Source organism: Rhinolophus ferrumequinum, chromosome 16 (genome assembly GCF_004115265.2).
Source record: "Rhinolophus ferrumequinum isolate MPI-CBG mRhiFer1 chromosome 16, mRhiFer1_v1.p, whole genome shotgun sequence".
Taxonomy (NCBI): domain Eukaryota; kingdom Metazoa; phylum Chordata; class Mammalia; order Chiroptera; family Rhinolophidae; genus Rhinolophus; species Rhinolophus ferrumequinum.
Window position 1 is genome coordinate 63736973 of NC_046299.1, and position 20194 is coordinate 63757166.

Sequence of the window (20194 nt, forward strand, 5' to 3'; positions counted from 1 at the left end):
GTGCTCCAGAAATAATTGTCAAATTAAGAAATGAATAAATGATGAGCACTTTGGAGCCGCTGACAAGTGCACGCTTACCCGGTGGCACCGCCTTCTCTCAGCACCTCAGGCCTCTGAGGCCCAGGAGGGCTGCTTCTTGCCCCACCACTATGGGAAGCCCCTCCCGCTTCTCCACCTGCACAAGCCTCACTGCAAACACATCACCCTGCCACGCCTTCCCGCCTGTCATCTGTCTCTGCTGCAGGATGCCCTCGTGTTTAAACAGTTCAAAAGGTGATGGATTAAAATTATTCCAATATTCCAAAAGTAACCCCAACACCACCCCACAGCCTGCACCTAGGAATACACTCCTCTCCACTGTGTGGAAGAAAACCCCACAGAGCTTTACAGAGAGGAAATTCACACGCACTACCAAAGATGGTGAGTAAAAGTGTCTTTTGTGGACAGACACTTGCCTTATAAAAACAAAATGCTACAAGCACAAAAAGTAAATAGATCAATGGAAGATAAAGGTAGCCCAGAAAAAGATCACATTATATATTCGACTTTTTAAGGGATAAAGAAACTTTAAAAGTCTTGGAGAAAAAGAAGACTTAGTCAATAAATGAGAGTGAAAACTTTTATTAAAAAAAAATTGGGGTGACAATTGTTAGTAAATTTATATAGATTTCAGGTGTACAATTCGGTATAGCATCATCTTTATATCACATTGTACGTTCACCACCCAGAGTCAGTTCTCCTTCCATCACCATATATTTGATCCCCTTTACCCTCACCTACCATCCTCCTCCTCCTTTACCCTCTGGTAACCACTAAACTATTGTCTGTGTCTGTGAGTTTTCATTTCTTCATTTCTTTGTCTTGTTCTTTTATTCTTTTCAGTTTTATATACCACATATCAGTGAAATCATACGGTTGTCTACTTTTTGTGTCTGACTTATTTCACTTAGCATTATAATCTCAAGATCCATCCACGTCATCACAAGTGGTACTATTTCATTTTTTTTATGGCAGAATAATACTCCATTGTGTATATAAACCACAACTTCTTTATCCATTCATCTATCGAAGGACATTTTGGTTGTTTCCATGTCTTGGCCGCTGTAAATAAAGCTGCAATGAACATTGGAGCACATATGTCTTTATGGGTAAATGTTTTCAGATTTTTTGGGTAGATACCCAGGAGAGGGATTGCTGGGTCATATGGTAATTCCATTCGTAATTTTTTGAGAAACCTCTACACTGCCTTCCATAACCGCTGCACCAGTCTGCATTCCCACCAACAGGGTATGAGGGTTCCTTTTTCTCCACGGCCTCTCCAACACTGGTTACTGTTTGTCTTGTTGATGATAGCCATTCTGACTGGGGTGAGGTGATATCTCATTGTGGTTTTTATTTGCATTTCTCTGATGATTAGTGATGTTGAGCATTTTTTCATATGTCTATTGTATGTCCTCTTTGGAGAAATGTTTCTTCAGGTCCTCTGCCCATTTTTTAATTGGATTGTTTGTTTTTTTTTGTTGTTGAGTTGCATAAGTTCCTTATGTATTTTGGATATTAGCCTTATTGGAGGCACTGTTTGCAAAAATCTTCTCCCAATCAGTTGTTTGCCTCTTTATTTTGTCGATGGTTTCTTTTGCTGTGCAGAAGCTTTTTAGTTTGATATAGTCCCATTCATTTATTTTAGCTTTTACTTCCCTTGCCTTTGGAGTCAGATTCATAAAATGCTCTTTGAACCCGAGGTCCGTAAGTTTAGTACCTATGTTTTCTTCTATGCAGTTTATTGTTTCAGGTCTTATGCTTAAGTCTTTGATCCATTTTGAATTAATTTTGGTACATGGTGACAGATAGCAATCTAGTTTCATTCTTTTGCAAGTGGCTTTCCAATTCTCCCAGCATAATTTATTGAAGAGGCTGTCTTTTCTCCATAGTATGCTTTTGGCTTCTTTGTCAAAAATTATCTGTCCATATTTATGTGGGTTTATTTCTGGGTTCTCAGTTCTATTCCACTGGTCTGTGGGTCTGTTTTTCTGCCAATACCATACCTTTTTTATTATTGTTGCCCTGTAGTACAAGCTGAAGGGAGTATGATACCTCCAGCATTGTTCTTTTTTCTTAGAATTACTTTGGCTATTCGGGGTCTTTTGTGGTTCCATACAAAGCTGATTATTTTTTGTTCTATTTCTTTAAAAAAATTGCCATTGGGCTTTTGATGGGGATTGCATTAAATTTGTATATTGCTTCGGGTAATATGGCCATTTTAACTATGTCTATTCTTCCAATCCATGAACATGGAATGTCTTTCCATTTCTTTGTGTCTTCTTCAATTTCATTTTAAAATGTCTTATAATTTTCAGTATATAGCTTTTTCACATCCTTGGTTAAGTTTATTCCTAGGTATTTTATTGTTTTTGTTGCAATTGGAAAATCGAATTTTTTTTTGTTTTTATTTCTTTTTCTGAGATTTCATTGTTAGTATATAGTAATGCAATGGACTTTTGTACTTTGATTTTGTAGCCGGCAACTTGAGGGTATTTGTTTATCGTTTCTAACAGATTTTTGGTGGAGTCTTCAGGATTTTCTATATATAGCATCATGTCATCTGCAAAAGTTGACAATTTAAATCTTCATTCCCAATTTGGATGCCTTTTATTTCTTTCTCTTGCCTGATTCCTGTGGCTAATACTTCCGATACTATGTTGAAAAACCGAGGTGATAGGGGACAGCCCTGTCATGTTCCTGAACATAAAGCAAAGGGCTTCAGTTTTTCACCGTTAATTGTGAGATTAGCTGAGGGTGTGTCATATATGGCCTTTATTCTGTTAAGGTATTTTCCTTCTATATCGATTTCATTAAGTGTTTTAAACATAAATGGATGTTGTATCTTCTCAAACGCTTTTTCTACAGATATAGATATATCTATATCTATAAATATAAAAATATGATTTTTGTCCTTTATTTTGTTTATGTGATGTATCACATTGATGGGTTTGCATATGTTGAACCATCCTTGTGCACCTGGGATGAATTTGGTCTTGATGTATTATAATCTTTTTAATGTATTATTGCATTCGATTTGCTAAAATTTTGTTTAGGATTTTTGCATCTGTATGCATCAGAGATATTGGTCTGTAATTTTCTTTTTTGTGTGTGTTATCCTTACCAGGTTTTGGTATCAGGGTAACGTTGGCCTCATAAAATGAATTAGGGAATATTGTCTCTTCTTTAATTTTTTGGAAGAGTTTGAGTAGGACAGGTGAGCATGAACATTTTTATTAAATCAACTTTAGTCTCACCTCATATGAAGCATCTAAGGATATTTTCATGTGATTCAGGGTTATGTTTTAATTTAAAATGTTTACACAGATGTAAAAAATAATAAAATGGGACCACTTTAAAGCGAAGCCAGAGCACTATGCCAGAGGAACTGTCTTGCCCGTCTTATACCTCAAACCTTGGAATATAAAAATAGGGCAAAATACTGTTTCGACTGGGCCTAGGGCAGCATTGTGTCCCAAAGAACTGTTTGCAAAGATAACAGGAAAGCAGTTATTATGACTCCTGGACTGAAAATTTAAAACACTGTTTAGAATTGATATCACTATGTTATGTTATCTGCACTGATAAAAATGCTGCCCACCTGTTAATGTAACTGTTCCCCTTCCCTGTCTCATAAATGCCCATTGCCTTTGTTTTCTACTTGGAACATTAATTGAGCGTGTTCCTGAATTCATGATTCCTGAATCGCTATTCTTATTGCTCTCAAATAAAAGCTTGCTTGCCTCTCACTTTAAAAGGCTTTTCTATTTTTAAGTTAGCAAAGAAAATATAAGTTAACATTTGTCATTAAAGGGTGGCTTTTCTAAACAAATGATATCAATCTCACAAGCATCTTTGAATCTTTGTCATCTTGTTTTAACTTCATTCCTTAAAAAAATCTCACTGCTTCAGTATGCATTTCTCTGATTTTTAGTGAAACTCAAATGACCAGTTCAGTACAGGAAATGATCAGGCATTTCCCAGGAGAAGAAATGAGAAATGCAGATGGCTGATAAACATATAAGATGTTCAACCAACTGTAATAAGGAAACTACAAATTTAAAAAACATGATAATATGTGATTATCATTTCACCCTTTAAAACAAGTGCGAGTTAAAAATATTGACAGTTCTAAGTCCTAGTGAGGACGTGAAGAAATAAACACTTTTATACGCTTTTGGCAACAGTGTAACTTGCCTTTCTCAGAGGAAATTTGGTAATATCCATTAAAGTTAAAAGCAGGCATGCTCTTCCACTCAGCACTTTGTCATTTCTTTCCTTAGAAACATTCACATTTTGTTCTATGTGTGCAAAATAGCACATAAAAAATATTTATTGCAATATTGTTCATGATAGAAAACAACAGGAAACATTTCAAAGATCCATCAAAGTAAAGAAATGGTTAAAGAAATTACAACATAACCAAACTGTGGAATACTACACATTCATAAAAAGAAAGAGATCTACAGGTACTGGTAATGAATTCATGTTGAGTGAAAAAAGATGCAGGGGAATCCAAATTTAAACATGCTAACTCCTCTCCCCAAAAGCCCCAAACCAAGTTCTCTAGTATCTATATAAATAAAGGCACAGAGGAGATATGAAGAAATGGGAACAGTGGTAACCTCAGGGAAGGGAAAAAAGATTAGGTGGAGCTGTGAGAGGTTGTATTTTCCAAAGGTGGCCACACCAGTATGTCTCCCATCCCACATGCTCTTCTTACAAAGTGAAGTTGACACTCCTGCATCAAGAGAGAAGGGGTCCCTCTTCCTGAACCAGGGCGGGCTTCCCTCAACCAATAGGATGCAGAGGAATGATGCTTAGAAAGGGTCGATGCTAGGTCATAATGAACAATATGACTTCCTCCTTGTTCTCTCTCTCTCTCTCTCTCTCTCTCTCTCTCTCTCTCTTTCTCTCTCTCTCTCTCTCTCTCTCTCTCTCTCTCTCTCTCTCTCTCTCTCTCTCTCTCCCTCCCTCACCCCATCCCCAACTCTCTCCACTCTCCTCAACCACCATGTTGTGAGGAAACCCAGGCCACATGGAGAGATGGGGCAGCCACATGAAGCTGTCCCAGCCACCACCGGAGGTGAGAGGAAACGAGCCTTCCGATAACTCTGCCTTCCAGTCTTTCAGTTTCCCAGCTGGGGCCGCAGACACTTGAGAGCAGAGACTAGCCATCCCTGCTGAATCCAGCCATCTGCTCTGCCTGAATTCCTGACCCTCAGACACTGTGAGCATAGTAAAACGTGTTGTAACCACTAGGTTTGGGGGCGATTTGTTAGGAATTCGATGGACGGTGACTGTGTCCCTGTACTGCTTCCATATGTTCTAGTGAGGCAGCTCACTGACCACCAAAGTGTGCAATGTCCTTCACTCTGACATGGCCTCTGGGCTGCTTCCGGCCATGGCCACAGGGAAGGCCCTCTGTCCCAGCCCCTCCTCTTGTTCCATGCACATATTTATTGGAGGCCACCCATACAGGGTTCCTGCCCCCCAGGGGAAGGGAGGGGAGGATGTTTATAGCCCTGGCTGGCCCAGGCCCCTGTGTCCCAGCCCCTGCAGTTTTCCAGCTGGTTCTCCAGCCTTGCCAACAACTCCCATGCTCCAGTGCCTCAGCCAGCAGGGTTGGTGTGCAAAACCCCAAAAGGACCAACGCAGCACTTTCTTGGAACTCTGTTTCTTGGCCAGCTCATTTCATACATTACATGTGAGCCCTAAACCTCATCAAGAAGGAGGGAGTATTTTCCAGTCTTAACTTTTCTTCCAAAATCTACTCTTCCCAGCTCTTTTTTTCTCTGCTTGGAAGAGGCTAACAGGAAATACACCAGCCACAGAAGGGCAGGAAGCAGAGACGCCACCTCTCGCTTCCCTTCCCTTCTCACTCCAGAGACTGGCTCGTGCCACAATTGAGGAGGCCACGGGGGAAGCAAAGCATGCATCCCAGAGCCGATGAACGTCCAGAAATAAGAGCCTGTCCACTTGGGCAAGGAGCCTGACATTCCCCCGGTGGGGCATCGGTCGTGGCATCTCTGTGGCTGAGCCACTGTGTCAAGTGTTTTAAATGGGCAATGCTCTTCTCTTCACACTAGAAAGAGGGTAGGGGACCAACAACCCTGCCCCCTCCTCCCCAAAGAACTCCTGTGACCAGACTTAACACCCGAGGGAGGGAGATAAGTGGGGAGCCGCCCCGGGTGCTGCTGGCCAGGTATAGGGTGCCTTCTGGAGTGGAGGGATCCCCCAGAAAAGGTCAATCTCAGGACTTACTGATAATCTCAGCCTTGTGCTAAGTCTGCAGAGAAAGTATCAGAAGCAATCAGACACGTTGTGGATTAAAGTAGGGAAATACTTTTCATGTTCATTTTCTGTTGCTTCTTGTAACTATTTAAAAAGAAGTGAGTCAGTGGACCACGTAAGGAAAAACTCAGTCACAGAGAAATGTAATACGAAGAGCTCTTCCTCAGGCTCCCCAGGAGAATGGGGAAGGGAGAGGGAGTTCTGCTTTTGTTTTCTTTCTGATTTAATAACAGGCTGCTTCTTCTTCGTGGTTTGTTTGGAGCAGTCTCGGGGTTTTGACCTTAACCTCAGGGCACTCACGCAAATAGCCTGGGCCTTCTCGGTCATCAGGGAGGAAGGGGGTGCCTCTCAGGCTGGGCCCTCAGGCATGTCCCTGGCCGTGCTCCAGGCCCCAGAGCCCCAGCCTGACCCAGAGCCTGCCTCCCTCCTGCCCAGCTCTGGCTCCATGGGACCACAAATGTTCAACAAGATTTCTGGATGCAGAAGAGCCTTTTTCCAACATATGCTTCCTTGGAAGGGTGATCTCAGCTGAGAGGAAGGACATCCCAGCTGGAGGCCACACACGTGACCCAGCAGCTCCAGGATCCCAGCAGCTGGCCACTCCCCACATGTGTTCTTAGACAGCCACACTGGGAGCTCTGGGGAGGGGGAGGTCTTCCCTCTCTATGTCCAGAATGTGCTGGCCACAGGCCACCCTGAACACAACTGTCAGGCCACCAGATCTTAACTTGGCCTAAGTGAACCTCTGGAAACACTGGCTCCCAATTGGAAGGTGGGATCCCAGGACCTCAAAGGCCAACAGTGAGTTACCACAATTTCTGAGTGTGCTGGGCTTAGTCCCGTGCAGACTTCAGCTCACAATCAAGGCATTTGTAAAACCCACTGGAAAGCAGCACGTATGCTCACATATAACCAGAGCAAAACTGGGGTGATTTCTTTTTATCCCCACAATTAGAATGGCTATTGCAGACCCTTGTCTTCAGGATGTTTTTTTTTTCCATCCAGTCCTTCAGAGAAAGCGCCTCTTTGGTGAGGTGGTGCGGTCCCTTCATAGATGATAAGGGAGGAAGCCAACCACTGTCCCTGCCCCAGCACATTGCAACAGGCTTGCCGCCGATTCCAGGCCCTCCAGGAATGAAGCAGAGGTGAGGTGAGGGCTCTGGAAAGGCTACAATAAGGCTCCACGACATTCCCACAGGAAATCTCCCAGGAAAAGAATCTGAGGCCAAGACTGAGAGGCCAGAACGTGAGGCGGCCCCTCAGCCACACCAGTCCTCTGTCACATGTGTTCCTGCAGTGCAGTGAGACTGCCTCTCCTCCTCGCCAGGGTTGTGCTTGGGCGGCGGGGAGGGGGGGAGTTTCCAGTGTGCAAACCTGCCTTTCCTTGGTTAAATTTGTTCCTAAATATTTTATTCTTTCTGATGCTATGTAAATGGAACTGTTTTCTTAATATCTTTTTTTGGATTGTTCATTGCTGTGGTACAGAAACACAACTTTTTTTGTTATTCAACTTTGCTGAATTTGTTTATTAATTCTGTTTTGTGGATTCTTTAGGGGTTTCTACATATAACATCATGTCATCTGCAAATATAGTTTTACTTCTTTTTCAATTTGGATGCCTTTTATTTCTTTCTCTTTTCTAATTGCTCTGGCAAGAACTTCAGTACAATGTAGAAATGAAGTGGCAAAAGCTGGCATCCTCGTCTTATTCTTATCTTTGGGGAAAGCTTTCAGTCTTTTATCATGGGGTATGTTGCTAGCTGTGGGTTTTTATATATGGCCTTTTTCATGTTGAGGAAATTCCCTTCTAATCCTACTTTATTGAGTGCTTTTATCATAAAAGGATGTTGGATTTTTTTAATGCTTTTCCTGCATCAATTGCTATCGTTATGTATGTCAGTTTTTTTCTCTTCTTCCTATTAATTTGGTGAATTACATTGCTTGATTTTCAAATGTTGAGCCACCCTTGCCTTCAGGATAATTGCCACTTGGCTTTGCTGCAGTAGGGAGGTGTGGTCCTAAAGGCCCCTCTTGCTCATGTGATCAGCACCTTCAGGTTGGCAAAATGGGAGGAGCTCGCGGTCAGGGGAAGTGCTTCAGTGAGGCAGAAAGGGGCTCTGGCACGCCACAGTGCACAGGGGATGGGCAGGAAGTGGCCAGAGCAGTGTGTTCCCCACCACCTGACCACCTGTCACCTGAACCAGCCAGCATCAGGCCACTATAGATACCCATTCCTGGAAAGGAGAGGGGAGCCCCGCCAGTGTTGGCAAGAGGAGGTCAACTTCACTTGATTCACTTCACAAGGGAAAGAACGCTCTCCCAGAGGCTGTTCCTAGTCCACCTGGCTGTCAGAAATTCAACAAATACAGTAGTCCCCTCTTATGCATGGTTTCGCTTTACGTGGTTTCAGTCACCCGCAGTCAATCACAGTTGGAAAATATTAAATGGAAATTTCCAGAAATAAACAATTCATAAGTTTTACATCGCATGCCATTCTAAGTAACATGATGAAATTTTGTGCCATCCGACTCCGTCCCACCCAGGACATGAATCATCCCTTTGTCCAGTGTCTCCGTGTTGTACAAGCTACCTGCCTGTTAGTCACTTAGTAGCCATCTTGATTATCAGCTCTCCTATCTTGGCTTGTGTTCAAGTCACCCTTATTTTACTAAATAATGGCTTCAAAGTGCAAGAACGGTGATGCTGGCAATTCGGATATGCCAAAGAGAAGCTGTAAAGTGCCTTTTATAAAAAGTGAAACGGTATTACATGTACCGTTTCATATATAGAAAAAACAGTATACATAGGGTTCAGAAGTATGCGTGGTTTCAGGCATCCCCTGGGAATCTTGAAACATATCTCCCGTCGATAAGGGGGAACTACTGTATGAATTATTTATTATTTATAGGAGGAAACTATAAGCATCTGTGTATTATTTAAATTTTGATTTAAGTTTTAAAACAATTCCCAAAACTTGAAGATAACTCAGAAAATTCATTATTACTTTATTGGATACAACACATAATAGGCTATTTACATAGCACAAATTCACAGGCGGTGGTACTTTCCAGGGAAATATCACTGTATGGACTAAAAAATATTTTTTTTTACATTATTTACCTGCCTTAGTGAAAAAGGCATGAATGGCTTATTTGAATCACAGCACATATACAAATTCAAGTCAGCTCATTGGAAAATTACAGTCCACAGACATTAATAATGTGCTAAGGAGCAGTCACACTGTAGGATCCACTACTCAACCCACAGCAAATGAAATCGATCACAATACAGCCAAACTAAGATAATTAAAAGACAAGAATAGCAGCAATTGAAAACTGATCTCTCAAGACCTCACTGATGAGGTTCTGGAAACAAAGCACACTTCCCCAAATTGCCAGATTTCTCTCTGCACAAGTCATGTGCAAGCTGGGCTGCACTGTCTGAGAGCCAGATGTCGTAGCAGGACCCCAAATCTCAGTTCTTGTAAAGCCTGGTAATGGACTATTTTAATATACAAATGCCAAATATTTGAAACCAAAATAATTCCAATTGCCGTTATGTAGCCCTTGGTTAAATGCAAAAAATAAGGTCAGTGTAACCATGCGTTATACTCCATGAGGATAGAAAAATGACCACAGTGATTTCATCCCCAAGAGCGGCCTCCCGTGGTGTGCTGGGGCCAGCTAGTACCGGCCAGTGAGAGCCAGTTGTTAAATCCTTCAGTAACGTTTTGCAAGCCAGTTGTTAAACACAGCCATCATCAAAATTAAAATCGTATCAACTTACAATTAAATTACATTAAACACAAAAGTAATAAATACTTAAAATCATTAACTCCTAATTATTTTACTACATTTTGTGACACATTGGCAGCTTATAAGAGGGGTCAGAGGGAAGATCGATACCGTGGTAATGTGCAAAGGTAACATCAAGGCCTTTCTTATCACCCACCCCCACCCCTACCCCAGGCAGGGAGAGGGTTGTGAAACCGCAACACCATCGCCCTACTGGGGCTCCTACAGGCAGCCACCCAGAGGCCACGGTTCTGGTGGGAAGACAAGCCCTTTAGGCAACTTTCCCCCGGTAACTCTGCCTTTCTGGAAGTTTCCACAATGCAAATATCTTAATCCTTCAGACAACTGCTCAGGTCCTTCCCACCTACATGTGTGTTACAATTTAGAAAGGACACTACTATCCATCATTTTATATCCATTTTATAATTCTGCAGCAACCAGAAGTGTGGGAAAGAGAGTGTTCTTTCCCTTCTAATAGATGAACAAACTGAGCCTCAGAAAGGTGAGGGAGGCTTCCTGGGTTCACACACTCTGTAGAATAGGAACCCTGCTTTCTTGGCTATATTAGCTAGATGAGGTGGGCACATTTTATTAAAAAAATAAATTAATTAAATAAACACAGGTCCAGTACTGTTATACCCCGGTGGGAAAATAAATGGAAATAAATTCTCTGGCAATATGTAGCAGCAACCTTAAACCTGAGATACTGTCTGTCTTTGCATCCCACTTCTAGAAATTCATCCTCAAGGAAATTAGAAGTGTGCCAAAGACTTTGGTAGCCCATTTGTAAAGTGTTATTTATACTCAGGAGCACCCTGTGTCCCAAGCAGGAGGTGGGCTAAATTGATTGGGTCTCATCAGCCTCACCTGGGAATTTGTTAGAAATGTAAATTCTTAGGCTCCACCCCAGTGTGGTCCAGCATCTGTGTTTAAATAAACCCTCTCTGTCATTGATTCAGTTGCCTATTAGAGTTTGAGAACCCCTGGGTTAAATAAATTATGGGACAACTGAACAATGGAACAATGTAGTTCATGTGGCAAAAATATGTTCACAGGATAGTAAGAGAAAACATGTATTATGTAACCCTTGTTCTCTAAACCTACTATATGCATGTATGCACGCTCACACACACACATACGTAAAGTGTGAAATGAGGCATACCAAAACATGAACATTTATCTTTAGAAAGGGATGCCCCATCCTTTTGTTTATCTTTATTTTCTAATTTTTATACAATAAACATAAGAAAATGTTTAAAAAATAAGCTTTTTAAAATTTTACTTCTTTACTTAATTTATTTTACTTCTAGTTTTCCTTAAATACTCATGAATTTAAAAACTAAAATAAAATCTAGGCTCACTTTGCCAAGCCCGATGCGCCCGCCCATCCATCCCTGAGATACTCCTCAGCACACCTGTGGGCACTCCCTTCAGCTCAGGGCACTAGCCTCTGCATCAGACAGCAGCACTGTCTCACTGGGTGCAAAAAACAAGGCTGGGGCCAAAAGAAGAAACCTGCCCCTGTCCACACAGGGTTAAAACAAACTGATTAGAAAGAAGGGCTATGGGAAAGACATGACATTTGTTTGCAAGGAAACATAAACAAGGACAAATGAAGACAGAGCAATGTGGCTTGGTGAGAGCCTGATCAAAGCCAGCTGGGCCAGCAGGCCTGGCTGCAGGGAAGAGACATAAGGGCAGGGGCTCAGCTAGTCACACCCTGGGGGCATGGCTGGGCAAATCCCAGGGCATGGTTCCACTGCCTTTCTAGCTAAGGGGCGTGCCCAAGGGAGTGTGGCCTATGACACAAACAGAGCCTGGGGAAGTTGGGTATGATTGGGCTTCCGGCACTTGGAGAGCTGAAGGAGCTGATCCAGATGCCAGGATGGGAGGAAGACCCACTCAGATTCTGTATTTTCAGCCCCAAGTTCATAGAACAGAAAACAAACAGCATTTATCTACCACTAACTGTGTGCTAGGCACAGGGCAAAGTGTTTCATTACGTCATTTAATCCTTACAGTAGCCCGAGAGGAGAACACTGCCCTGACCTCAATTCTCCAATGGTTTCAGCAAGTTAGTGCTCAAGGTCAAACAGCTGCTGTGTTGTGGAGCAGGCGTTTGAACTAGGGCCCACGTCCATTTACAGCACAGGCTTTCCGCCTCACAGCCAGCCGGCTTGTCCTCGGTACCCGCCAGGGTCCGCCCAGCACCCTGCCCGTGTCCCTTCCCACCCACTCCTGACACCTGCTCCAGCCCACAGCTCCTCCACCCACTGCCATCCACCAGTGCTGCGTAACTGAACCCCTCAAAAATCTAGTGTGAGCCCCAGCCTTGACGTTGCTTCCATCTTGTAAAGTCGAAGGCAGTTTTACCATGTTTATTTAAAATCGTGCCCGGGAAAGGCTAAGCGCATATTGTAAGTTATCATTAATTTGAAGAGCTGGTTCCCTCTGGGAGACAAAACTGATTTCCTGAGCACTAGCTGGAGTTTAGAAGTTACACTACATTTGAGTTTTCTCTGTTGGCCTTGGCCTAAAGACGACTCTTCGTTGCTTTCCCTCATTGCTTTTACAGCGTGAATGCAGGCTCCCCTCTCAGAATGGGGCAGGCTACGGAGGGGTTCCCTTCAGCACCCAGGTGATGTCTGAGAGCATGACCACCCCCACTTGTAAGTCCCAGGTGTCCGTCACCTCCTGTCACCACCCTGGGATTGTACCTGTTCCTCTTCCCCCTTCTCGCAGTCTCTTCCCTCATCGGGGTGAGTCACTACCGTCCTCACTCGGGAAGTCAAGGAAAGGACATGATTTTGGCCTGCCTGAGACCAAGTCATGCCCATCCCGGCTGGCATCCATCTTTCCTTATGGGGGACATCAAGGGTTTTACATGGCTAAACTTCCCCCAAAAAAACCAACAACAACAAAAAATATATTTCAACATTATTTTCTCTCTAAAAAGTTTCACTCTCGTGGAAAAACTCTCTTTTTGAGGGCACATTCCTTTCCTGCTATTCTGCTCTTCTGCCCACCCCCCTCCCTGGGGAGTGGAGTCAGCCCCCTCGGCCTGGACATTATTGGGAGGGGAGGAGCCCCCACAGGTCAGGTGCATAAAACCCTCCATGTGGTCCTCTACAACTTTAGTCATTCTTTTAGGGGCGAGCTGGCACAGCCACTGTGGTGAGCTGAGGTGGCCTGGAGTCCGAGCCTGCCATCACGCCGAGAGAGTCTATACTGACTGAAGGCCTGTCCCATATCACTTCATCCCACCAGTGGGAATAAAGCCGTCTCTCAGCTAGCTACTCCCAAGCCAGAGAAGAGAAATGAGTGCACACTTGCCCTTCCCTACTTATCCCATCTCTCCTGACACCCACGTGTCCCCCTCAGCCTGACGCAGGCCTCACCTGCCGCTGTCCTCGCAGCACCTCCACTCTCCACCTCCCCCAAACATTGCGCTATCCTTGTCCCCTAAGCTTGTTTCTACCGTGCTGCCGTCCTTTCTTCACAGAAATCTTACAGCTCCTCTGTCCAATTCCTGACCTGGGACTCTCTTGATCAAGAGAGTCCACCCCCCCAGGTTACTCCCACAGGCCAGCAGAAGCAACTCTATTTCCTTTGCTCTCTCCAAGGGCAGCCTGGCAAGGAGCCAAATCTAAGGGGCAAATTGGGACAAAGATGCCAGAGAGGGATGTATTTCCATCCAATATCAAGGTCCAACATCCTTGGAGACCAGGCTCCCCATAATACTTGGGTTTAATACCATAATACATAATACGATTACTGAGACCATTTTCACAGTGGCCATGCTACATGCACACTGTGGCTTTAGAAGTAAAAATTCTATCTGCCCTAGAGAAAGTCTCACGTCTGTGCCAAAAGAATATACACAAGAATTACCATTGAATGTGGTTTATAGTAACAAAAAATTACAAATGGCACACATTAAAAAACTGAGTATAACATTGGAAATTATTTCAATCAATACAAAAATGACAAAATATTTTAAAAGCAGAAAACATTAGTGAGCATGTGGGGGAAACTGCTGCTTAGTACGCTGTTGGCGGGGGAGTTGAATGGATAGAGCGTCACTGAAGAAGATGTAAGCAGGGGTTATCACTTTAATTTTCAGTTTCCCCCCATGGCAATCAGTCTATTCAGTTTCTCAACTTTTTGAGCCACATATAGTTATTTAAATTTTCTGTAAAATCATCCATTTTATGTTCAAATTTACTCCTATAAAAGTATTCTTTGTTATACTCTTTTAATATTTTCAGCTTCTGTATATCAACAATAACAAGTGTTTATTAAACACCTACTTTCTGTCTGGCACTATTCTAAGCTCTGGGGATACAAGACAGACAAAATCCTTGTCCTCAAGAAGCTGGCATTCCTGTGCGAGATAAATAATTGATAGATGAAAGGATACTTTGGTCCGCTTCTATTGTCCATTTTGTCTTTAGAGTCATATATTCCTGATTCTTTGAATATGTGGTATTGGCCCATTGAATAGTGGACATCGTGGATGCACATTGTGGAGACTCTGGATTCTGTTGTCTTCCTCTGAAGTGTGTTGATTTTCAGTTGGTCTGTGTATTCTTAGATGTTGGATTTGTCTATTTAGCATCCATTAATCACAGGGCTAAACTTACAGCCAAAGTTGTTTATAATCCCTCTGCAGTCCAGCTTTTGCAGGCAAGTGAAAAATCATATTATAAACCCTCCAACAAATCCTGAGTGCATAGCTCCAACCACCTCTTTTATGTAACAGTCACACACCAAGCTAATATTTCTCCTGCCCTCAATCACCCAGGTCCAGATGTCAGACAACTGGAGATCACCTCTATTACCCAGAGCCTGACAACATTATTCAAACAAGCCAGTCCTAAGCTGTTTTCCCTGGCCTGCCTTGTCTCTCCTGTTGGAAATACCAGGAAGGCTCTGGGTCACGCTTTTGCCTTGCTCCAGTCTACTTACCAAACCGGTGCTCCCCCTGTGGCTCTACATGGTGTAGGATTTACATTTCCCCCTTCTTTGGGGGGAAATGTAAGCACTAAATTCATTTTCAGTGACATTGACTTCTGTGTCGTTACTTAGTGACATTTATTAATTAAGATCTGGGCATAGATCATTAGTCTGTCCAGTTAAATTACTGGCAAATCATCTTGATTCTGTAGAATCCTGGTCCTAGGGTTTGTTGAGTGGGTCTATTTCCGTTTTCTCCTCTACTCCTAGGGCTAAACCCCTAGTCCTGGTGTCAATGAGAAGCCAGATATGTTTACCAAGTACATTAGTCAGGGTTCTCAAGAGAAGAATAAATACATACACACACACACACACCAAGGGTGCCAAAAAATGTATACATTTGGACACTTTGGTCAATGTTGCTCAAGCAGTAGTTCGACACTGATGGTAACCACTTTGAGCACCTCTTGTAATTGCAGGAATCAAATGTGACTTGTATTCATCTTTTGTTATTGGTATATATTAATACAGTTTTTTCTTTTCTTAAAATGTGTATACATTTTTTTGGCACTCTGTGTGTGTGTGTGTGTGTGTGTGTGTGTGTGTGTGTGTGTGTTGCTGTTCAGGTCTGAAGGCTGGATGTGGTAAAAGTCCCTCTTGCTCTAAGGAGATCTGTCTTTTGTTCTATTTAAGCCTTTAACTGATTGGATGAGGCCCACCCATATCATGGAGGACAAACTGATTTACTCAAAGTCCACTGATTTAAATGTTAATCTCATCCAAAGAAACACCTTCACAGAAACATTCAGAATAATGTTTGCCCACATAACCAGACACTGACCCAGCCAAGTTTCTACAGAAAAGCAACCATCACACCACATATTGTCTATCAGTTGTAGGGTAGCTACTCAAATCTCTGCTCCAGCTCTTTTCAGTCTTCCAGAAATTATTATCCCATTTTATAAATGAAGAAACTGAGGCATAGCAAGGTTAGTTTTCCAGCTCACAAAGCAGCATTTGGCTGTAGAAGCTGTATACTCTACCATCACTCTATACAGCTCAGAGGAGACCACAATTGAAGAGAAAACCTATGGCTGTTGAAATTCCATGACCATGAACACTCAAACCCAAAACATGCTGAGAAGTGTGGCCGGGATGCTGGAGGCCTGAGTGGCTTCCCTGCACTGTGCATACACAGCCTCAGAGATGTGCCACTCGTTTGTCACCCGGTGATAACGCACAGACGCAAAAATCATATTCTTTGAAGGATGATTAACTTAGCTGACGCATCTGAGATGATGACAAATGACTAAAGAGTCAGTCAGCTGGATGAGCCTGGAGCACAGCCTGGCCCAGGCCCTTTTAGGCTTCCTGTCCCAGGTACCAACCCCTCTGCTGGCATCTTCAGCTCCACTCAGCTTCCCTCTGTCTAAGCAGCCCCTCTGCACACTCCATCTCATGGTAGATAGGCCTTATGCTCCTCCAGGTGATTCTTTCCTGCTTTCTTTCATGGATCTCAGAACACATTCTGGAGCACTCTCTGATGTGCGTGTTTTTAACCCCAGTTCACAAGCTTGAACTGGAGGAATGTGGGGTTCACTCTCTCTCCAAATGCAGCCCACCCATTGGCTCCCTAATAGTTGTTACAACCGACCCAAGACCAGTTGCAGACCATTCCCAAGACTAGCTCCCAGGTCCTCTCCAGCCTGGGCGAGGACTCGAAACCCTAGGAGTGGTGATGCTGAGCGAAGGGTGAAAGGCCTTCCCCTCACCCCCAAATCCACCTGACAGTAAGTCCTGCATCGCCACCTCCAAACCCTAGCCAAACCCATGCGTCCTCTGAATCTTTGCTGTCAGCAATCCAAGCCAAGCCACCCTCGGCTCTTGCTTGATTGGGCCCAGGACGCACAGCAGAACTCTAGGGGACTGCAGAGTGATACTGACATGTCAAGACTCCTTTGAAAAATCACAATAACTCTGATATTGTCATCTCTATCTGCTTCACTTGTTGATCTATCACTCAACTATTTCCAAACTCTGATTATGAGAAGGGTGTCATTTATTTATTTGTTCAAACCCCCATATATTCTATAACAGAATGTATCATAGAATATATTAGAATTCTATGATATATATACTTTTAACACAGAGAAGAATATACATGCATATTTATTTAATTTTTATGTATTGATTTTAATTTATATATTTAACATAAATATATTTTTAATTTGTAGATCTAGAGATTAACACATACTTAATTTGTTGACCTTGCCAGATCTCTCCCCCAGCTCCCCGTCCCCTCCTCTAGTTCCTGAGCCCTGGAATCAGCCAGCCTGGCTGATCCCTTAGATCCTGGCTGGATGCTGCCATCTGCAGCCTGCTCCACCCTTGTGAGGATGGCTTTGCATCTGGTGTGTGAGTGTCATCTGCCCCTTCTGCGTTGGGCAGGGTGTCCTACCCACCAAATAGACTGTCCGGGAACTGCCTGTGTTCTGGGGGCCCAAGGCCTCCTGGGCTGGGAGGGCAGGGTTTATCCCAGCCCCTGGCCTCCTGTTCCCGAACCAGAGGGTAAGGCAGTTGGAACGGCCTTCATTCAAGACATTGCACCCACAGACACAATGACTTATCGTGGCTGCTTCCAAACACGTCCAAGGTCTATCCTCTGGAAACTCCATCCCCAGGAGCTGGGGTCCAGTAGGACTCCCATAGAAGGAAGCCACTGAGCTTGGATTTGGCTGTAAGCCAAGGACACCCACTGCAAAGGGCCTCCAGCCCCTTCTACCTCCCAGTCATGTCAACCTTTATAACCCGAGGAGAGAGCACTGGTCTTCGGCATATTTCTCTGTGTTCTTCACACAGGAGAACTTGTGTGGGGATGAAACGAAGCTGGAGCCCAGGAGCGATGCTGGGATAATATGTCACCATATAGGATGGGGCAGAGGACCCCACGGTTCTGTCGTGTCTATAGAAAGTAAAATGATTATTGAGAATCCAGAAGCATTCACCTTCAGTTCACAAGTGTCTGTGCCATTCACAAACCAGATGTCTTAATTAAAATGCTGCTGAAAGAAACAAATCAATTAACAGATAGCTTACACGTGGTTTATTCTATCTTACACACAGAAAATTGCTTATGAGTATCACATGACCACTTCAGGTTATCAGTTAACGAAGGCTGCTAATGAACTACGTTGTTATCAAGTCAGAGAAAAGACGCCCTGGGAATCCAGGCAAATTATTATAACACAGCACTTTGTTTTGAAATGTAGCCCATGTTTCATCACACACAAGGAGAGTAACCTAACCCAAGGAGAACCAGACCATACAACCACCTGGATTTCTGTTGAATGGAAAGGCAACATATATTCCATAATGCAGCCCCACAAACTTAGGGCTAATATTACACGGGAGAGATACGTTAATGGGACCTGTGCCACAGAACCTTAGGTTTATGGGAATAATAAAAAGATGTGGGCTTCTTAAGCCCCTGCCAGTTGTGTCCTCCCCCACAAGGTGTGCACATTGTAATAATAACCGCAGAATTCTATAAGCATAACAATAATGGCTGAGATTTGTATAACTCTCTAGAAGCCATAGCATCTACTTTCTCATTTAACCCTTTGTTGGCACCACCATTTGAAGAGCTGCAGCCCAGTCCATGGGTGTCAGAGCCCTTCCTATCACTCCAGCCCAGCCTGCCATTTCTTCCTTCGGAAGATCAGTCTTTCATTTACAGGAATGGAGATTCCCGCATGGTCTCCGTGTATCAGGGCCTCCGGATGTTCACAGGGGGATTTTTCTGGCAGCTAAGAAGGTGGAGCAAACAGTTCTGGAAATGCTGCTTACCTGTTGATAATGGTGGTGCTATCTCTGTGTCTTAAGTTTGGCTCGCATCCCATGAGCCATTGCTGTGGGTGGCTTCCATCGACATGTCCTATGGTGCCGTCATAGAAGCATGAAGAGTTCTGAGATGGGGACCATGAAGGCAGCGAGGATTTATTGGCTTCCCTCCTTTCCTACCCCTGGATAAAGTGTGCATGCCTCCCTCTATGAAGCCACCTTCTTGCAGAAGAGAAGCAATATTTTCCTTCAAGACAGAGGCACTGGAGGTCCTGTTCATTCTACTATCTGCCCTGGATATTGAATTCCACGTGAAGGTCTATCACCAGCTTTGGACACTCAAATTTAAGACATCCCCAAAACTGCAATGGGCAGTTTTCCAGACTGCCAAACCCCTCCTGAAGCGGCTGCTCACTCAGAGTTCAATCACTCGTGCATCTCTGGAAAGGAAAAGAAACATCTGGAAGTCTATTGACAGAGTGACAATGCTCTTACTAATCATGGCATATGTTTATGTGACACACAATTAAACAGGTATGAAAAAGTTCATCAGCAAATCTTAGCCAGGTTGGACATTTCCTCACACAACAAAGAAAGGGACCTGAAAACCAGTGGCTTCTAAGTAAGGAGGAGAGGTTTTCAGGTAGAGCGCAACATGCCAAACCGAGGCTGCAGCACCTCATCCACTTTGATGACACAAAAGGAAGAAGTCAATCCCCAAGGGTAGCAGGTATAACTAGGGGAAAGAGCCACTCTGTGTACTTGAAGAGTTTATACAGGTCTGGACAGATGCTACGAGGAACAAGTTAGACAGACCCGTGGGAGCGTAACTGGGAACCGGTATCTTCAAGTCTGAACTATCTGCTGTTACAGAAGGTGAGACTTTTCTGTACTTAATGTATCAGCTTTGAAGGAAGGGAATGGCAGCATAGATATATGTTAAAAACCAGGAACAGAGAAGAATAGATGAGGTCACCAAACCAGACCCCGATACCGTAGAGCTTGGGCTGAAAGTAGGACAGAGACGCACTGTGGCCCCTCTCAGCTGAGAGCCTCACTAACACCTCCATGTTGAGACTGAACTCACACCAGCACTTTACTGTACTTTCAAATGAACATTATCTGTAGTTATAACAGAATGACATACATAATGCTTACGTTGCATACTTGTCTGGGCCATTCCATTGTGTGTATTCAGTTTTACTATCTTGAGGTCTAACAAACATTTCCCCATGGGACATGGGGTAACAATAGCAGAAAGAGCAGAGCAA

The 20194-nt window shown here is 43.6% G+C and overlaps 1 protein-coding gene across 5 annotated transcripts in view; it reads right to left on the reverse strand.

The window, feature by feature from the left end:
- TMEM273 (transmembrane protein 273) overlaps positions 1-20194 on the reverse strand; it is a 49160-nt gene that overhangs the window by 2705 nt on the left and 26261 nt on the right. The window contains exons 7-8 of one of the 5 annotated variants that reach the window (XR_004425262.1): positions 18930-19363; positions 16435-18142 (exon numbers count right to left, since the gene is read on the reverse strand). Coding sequence is in view for 1 of the 5 variants with exons in the window: in XM_033129720.1 (XP_032985611.1) it covers positions 19339-19363 (25 nt within the window). In the remaining 4 variants the exon portion in view is untranslated. Of the gene's footprint in view, positions 1-16434; positions 19364-20194 lie in introns of those variants that run through there. The other 4 variants (XR_004425263.1, XR_004425264.1, XM_033129719.1 and 1 more) reach the window with 4 other exon arrangements.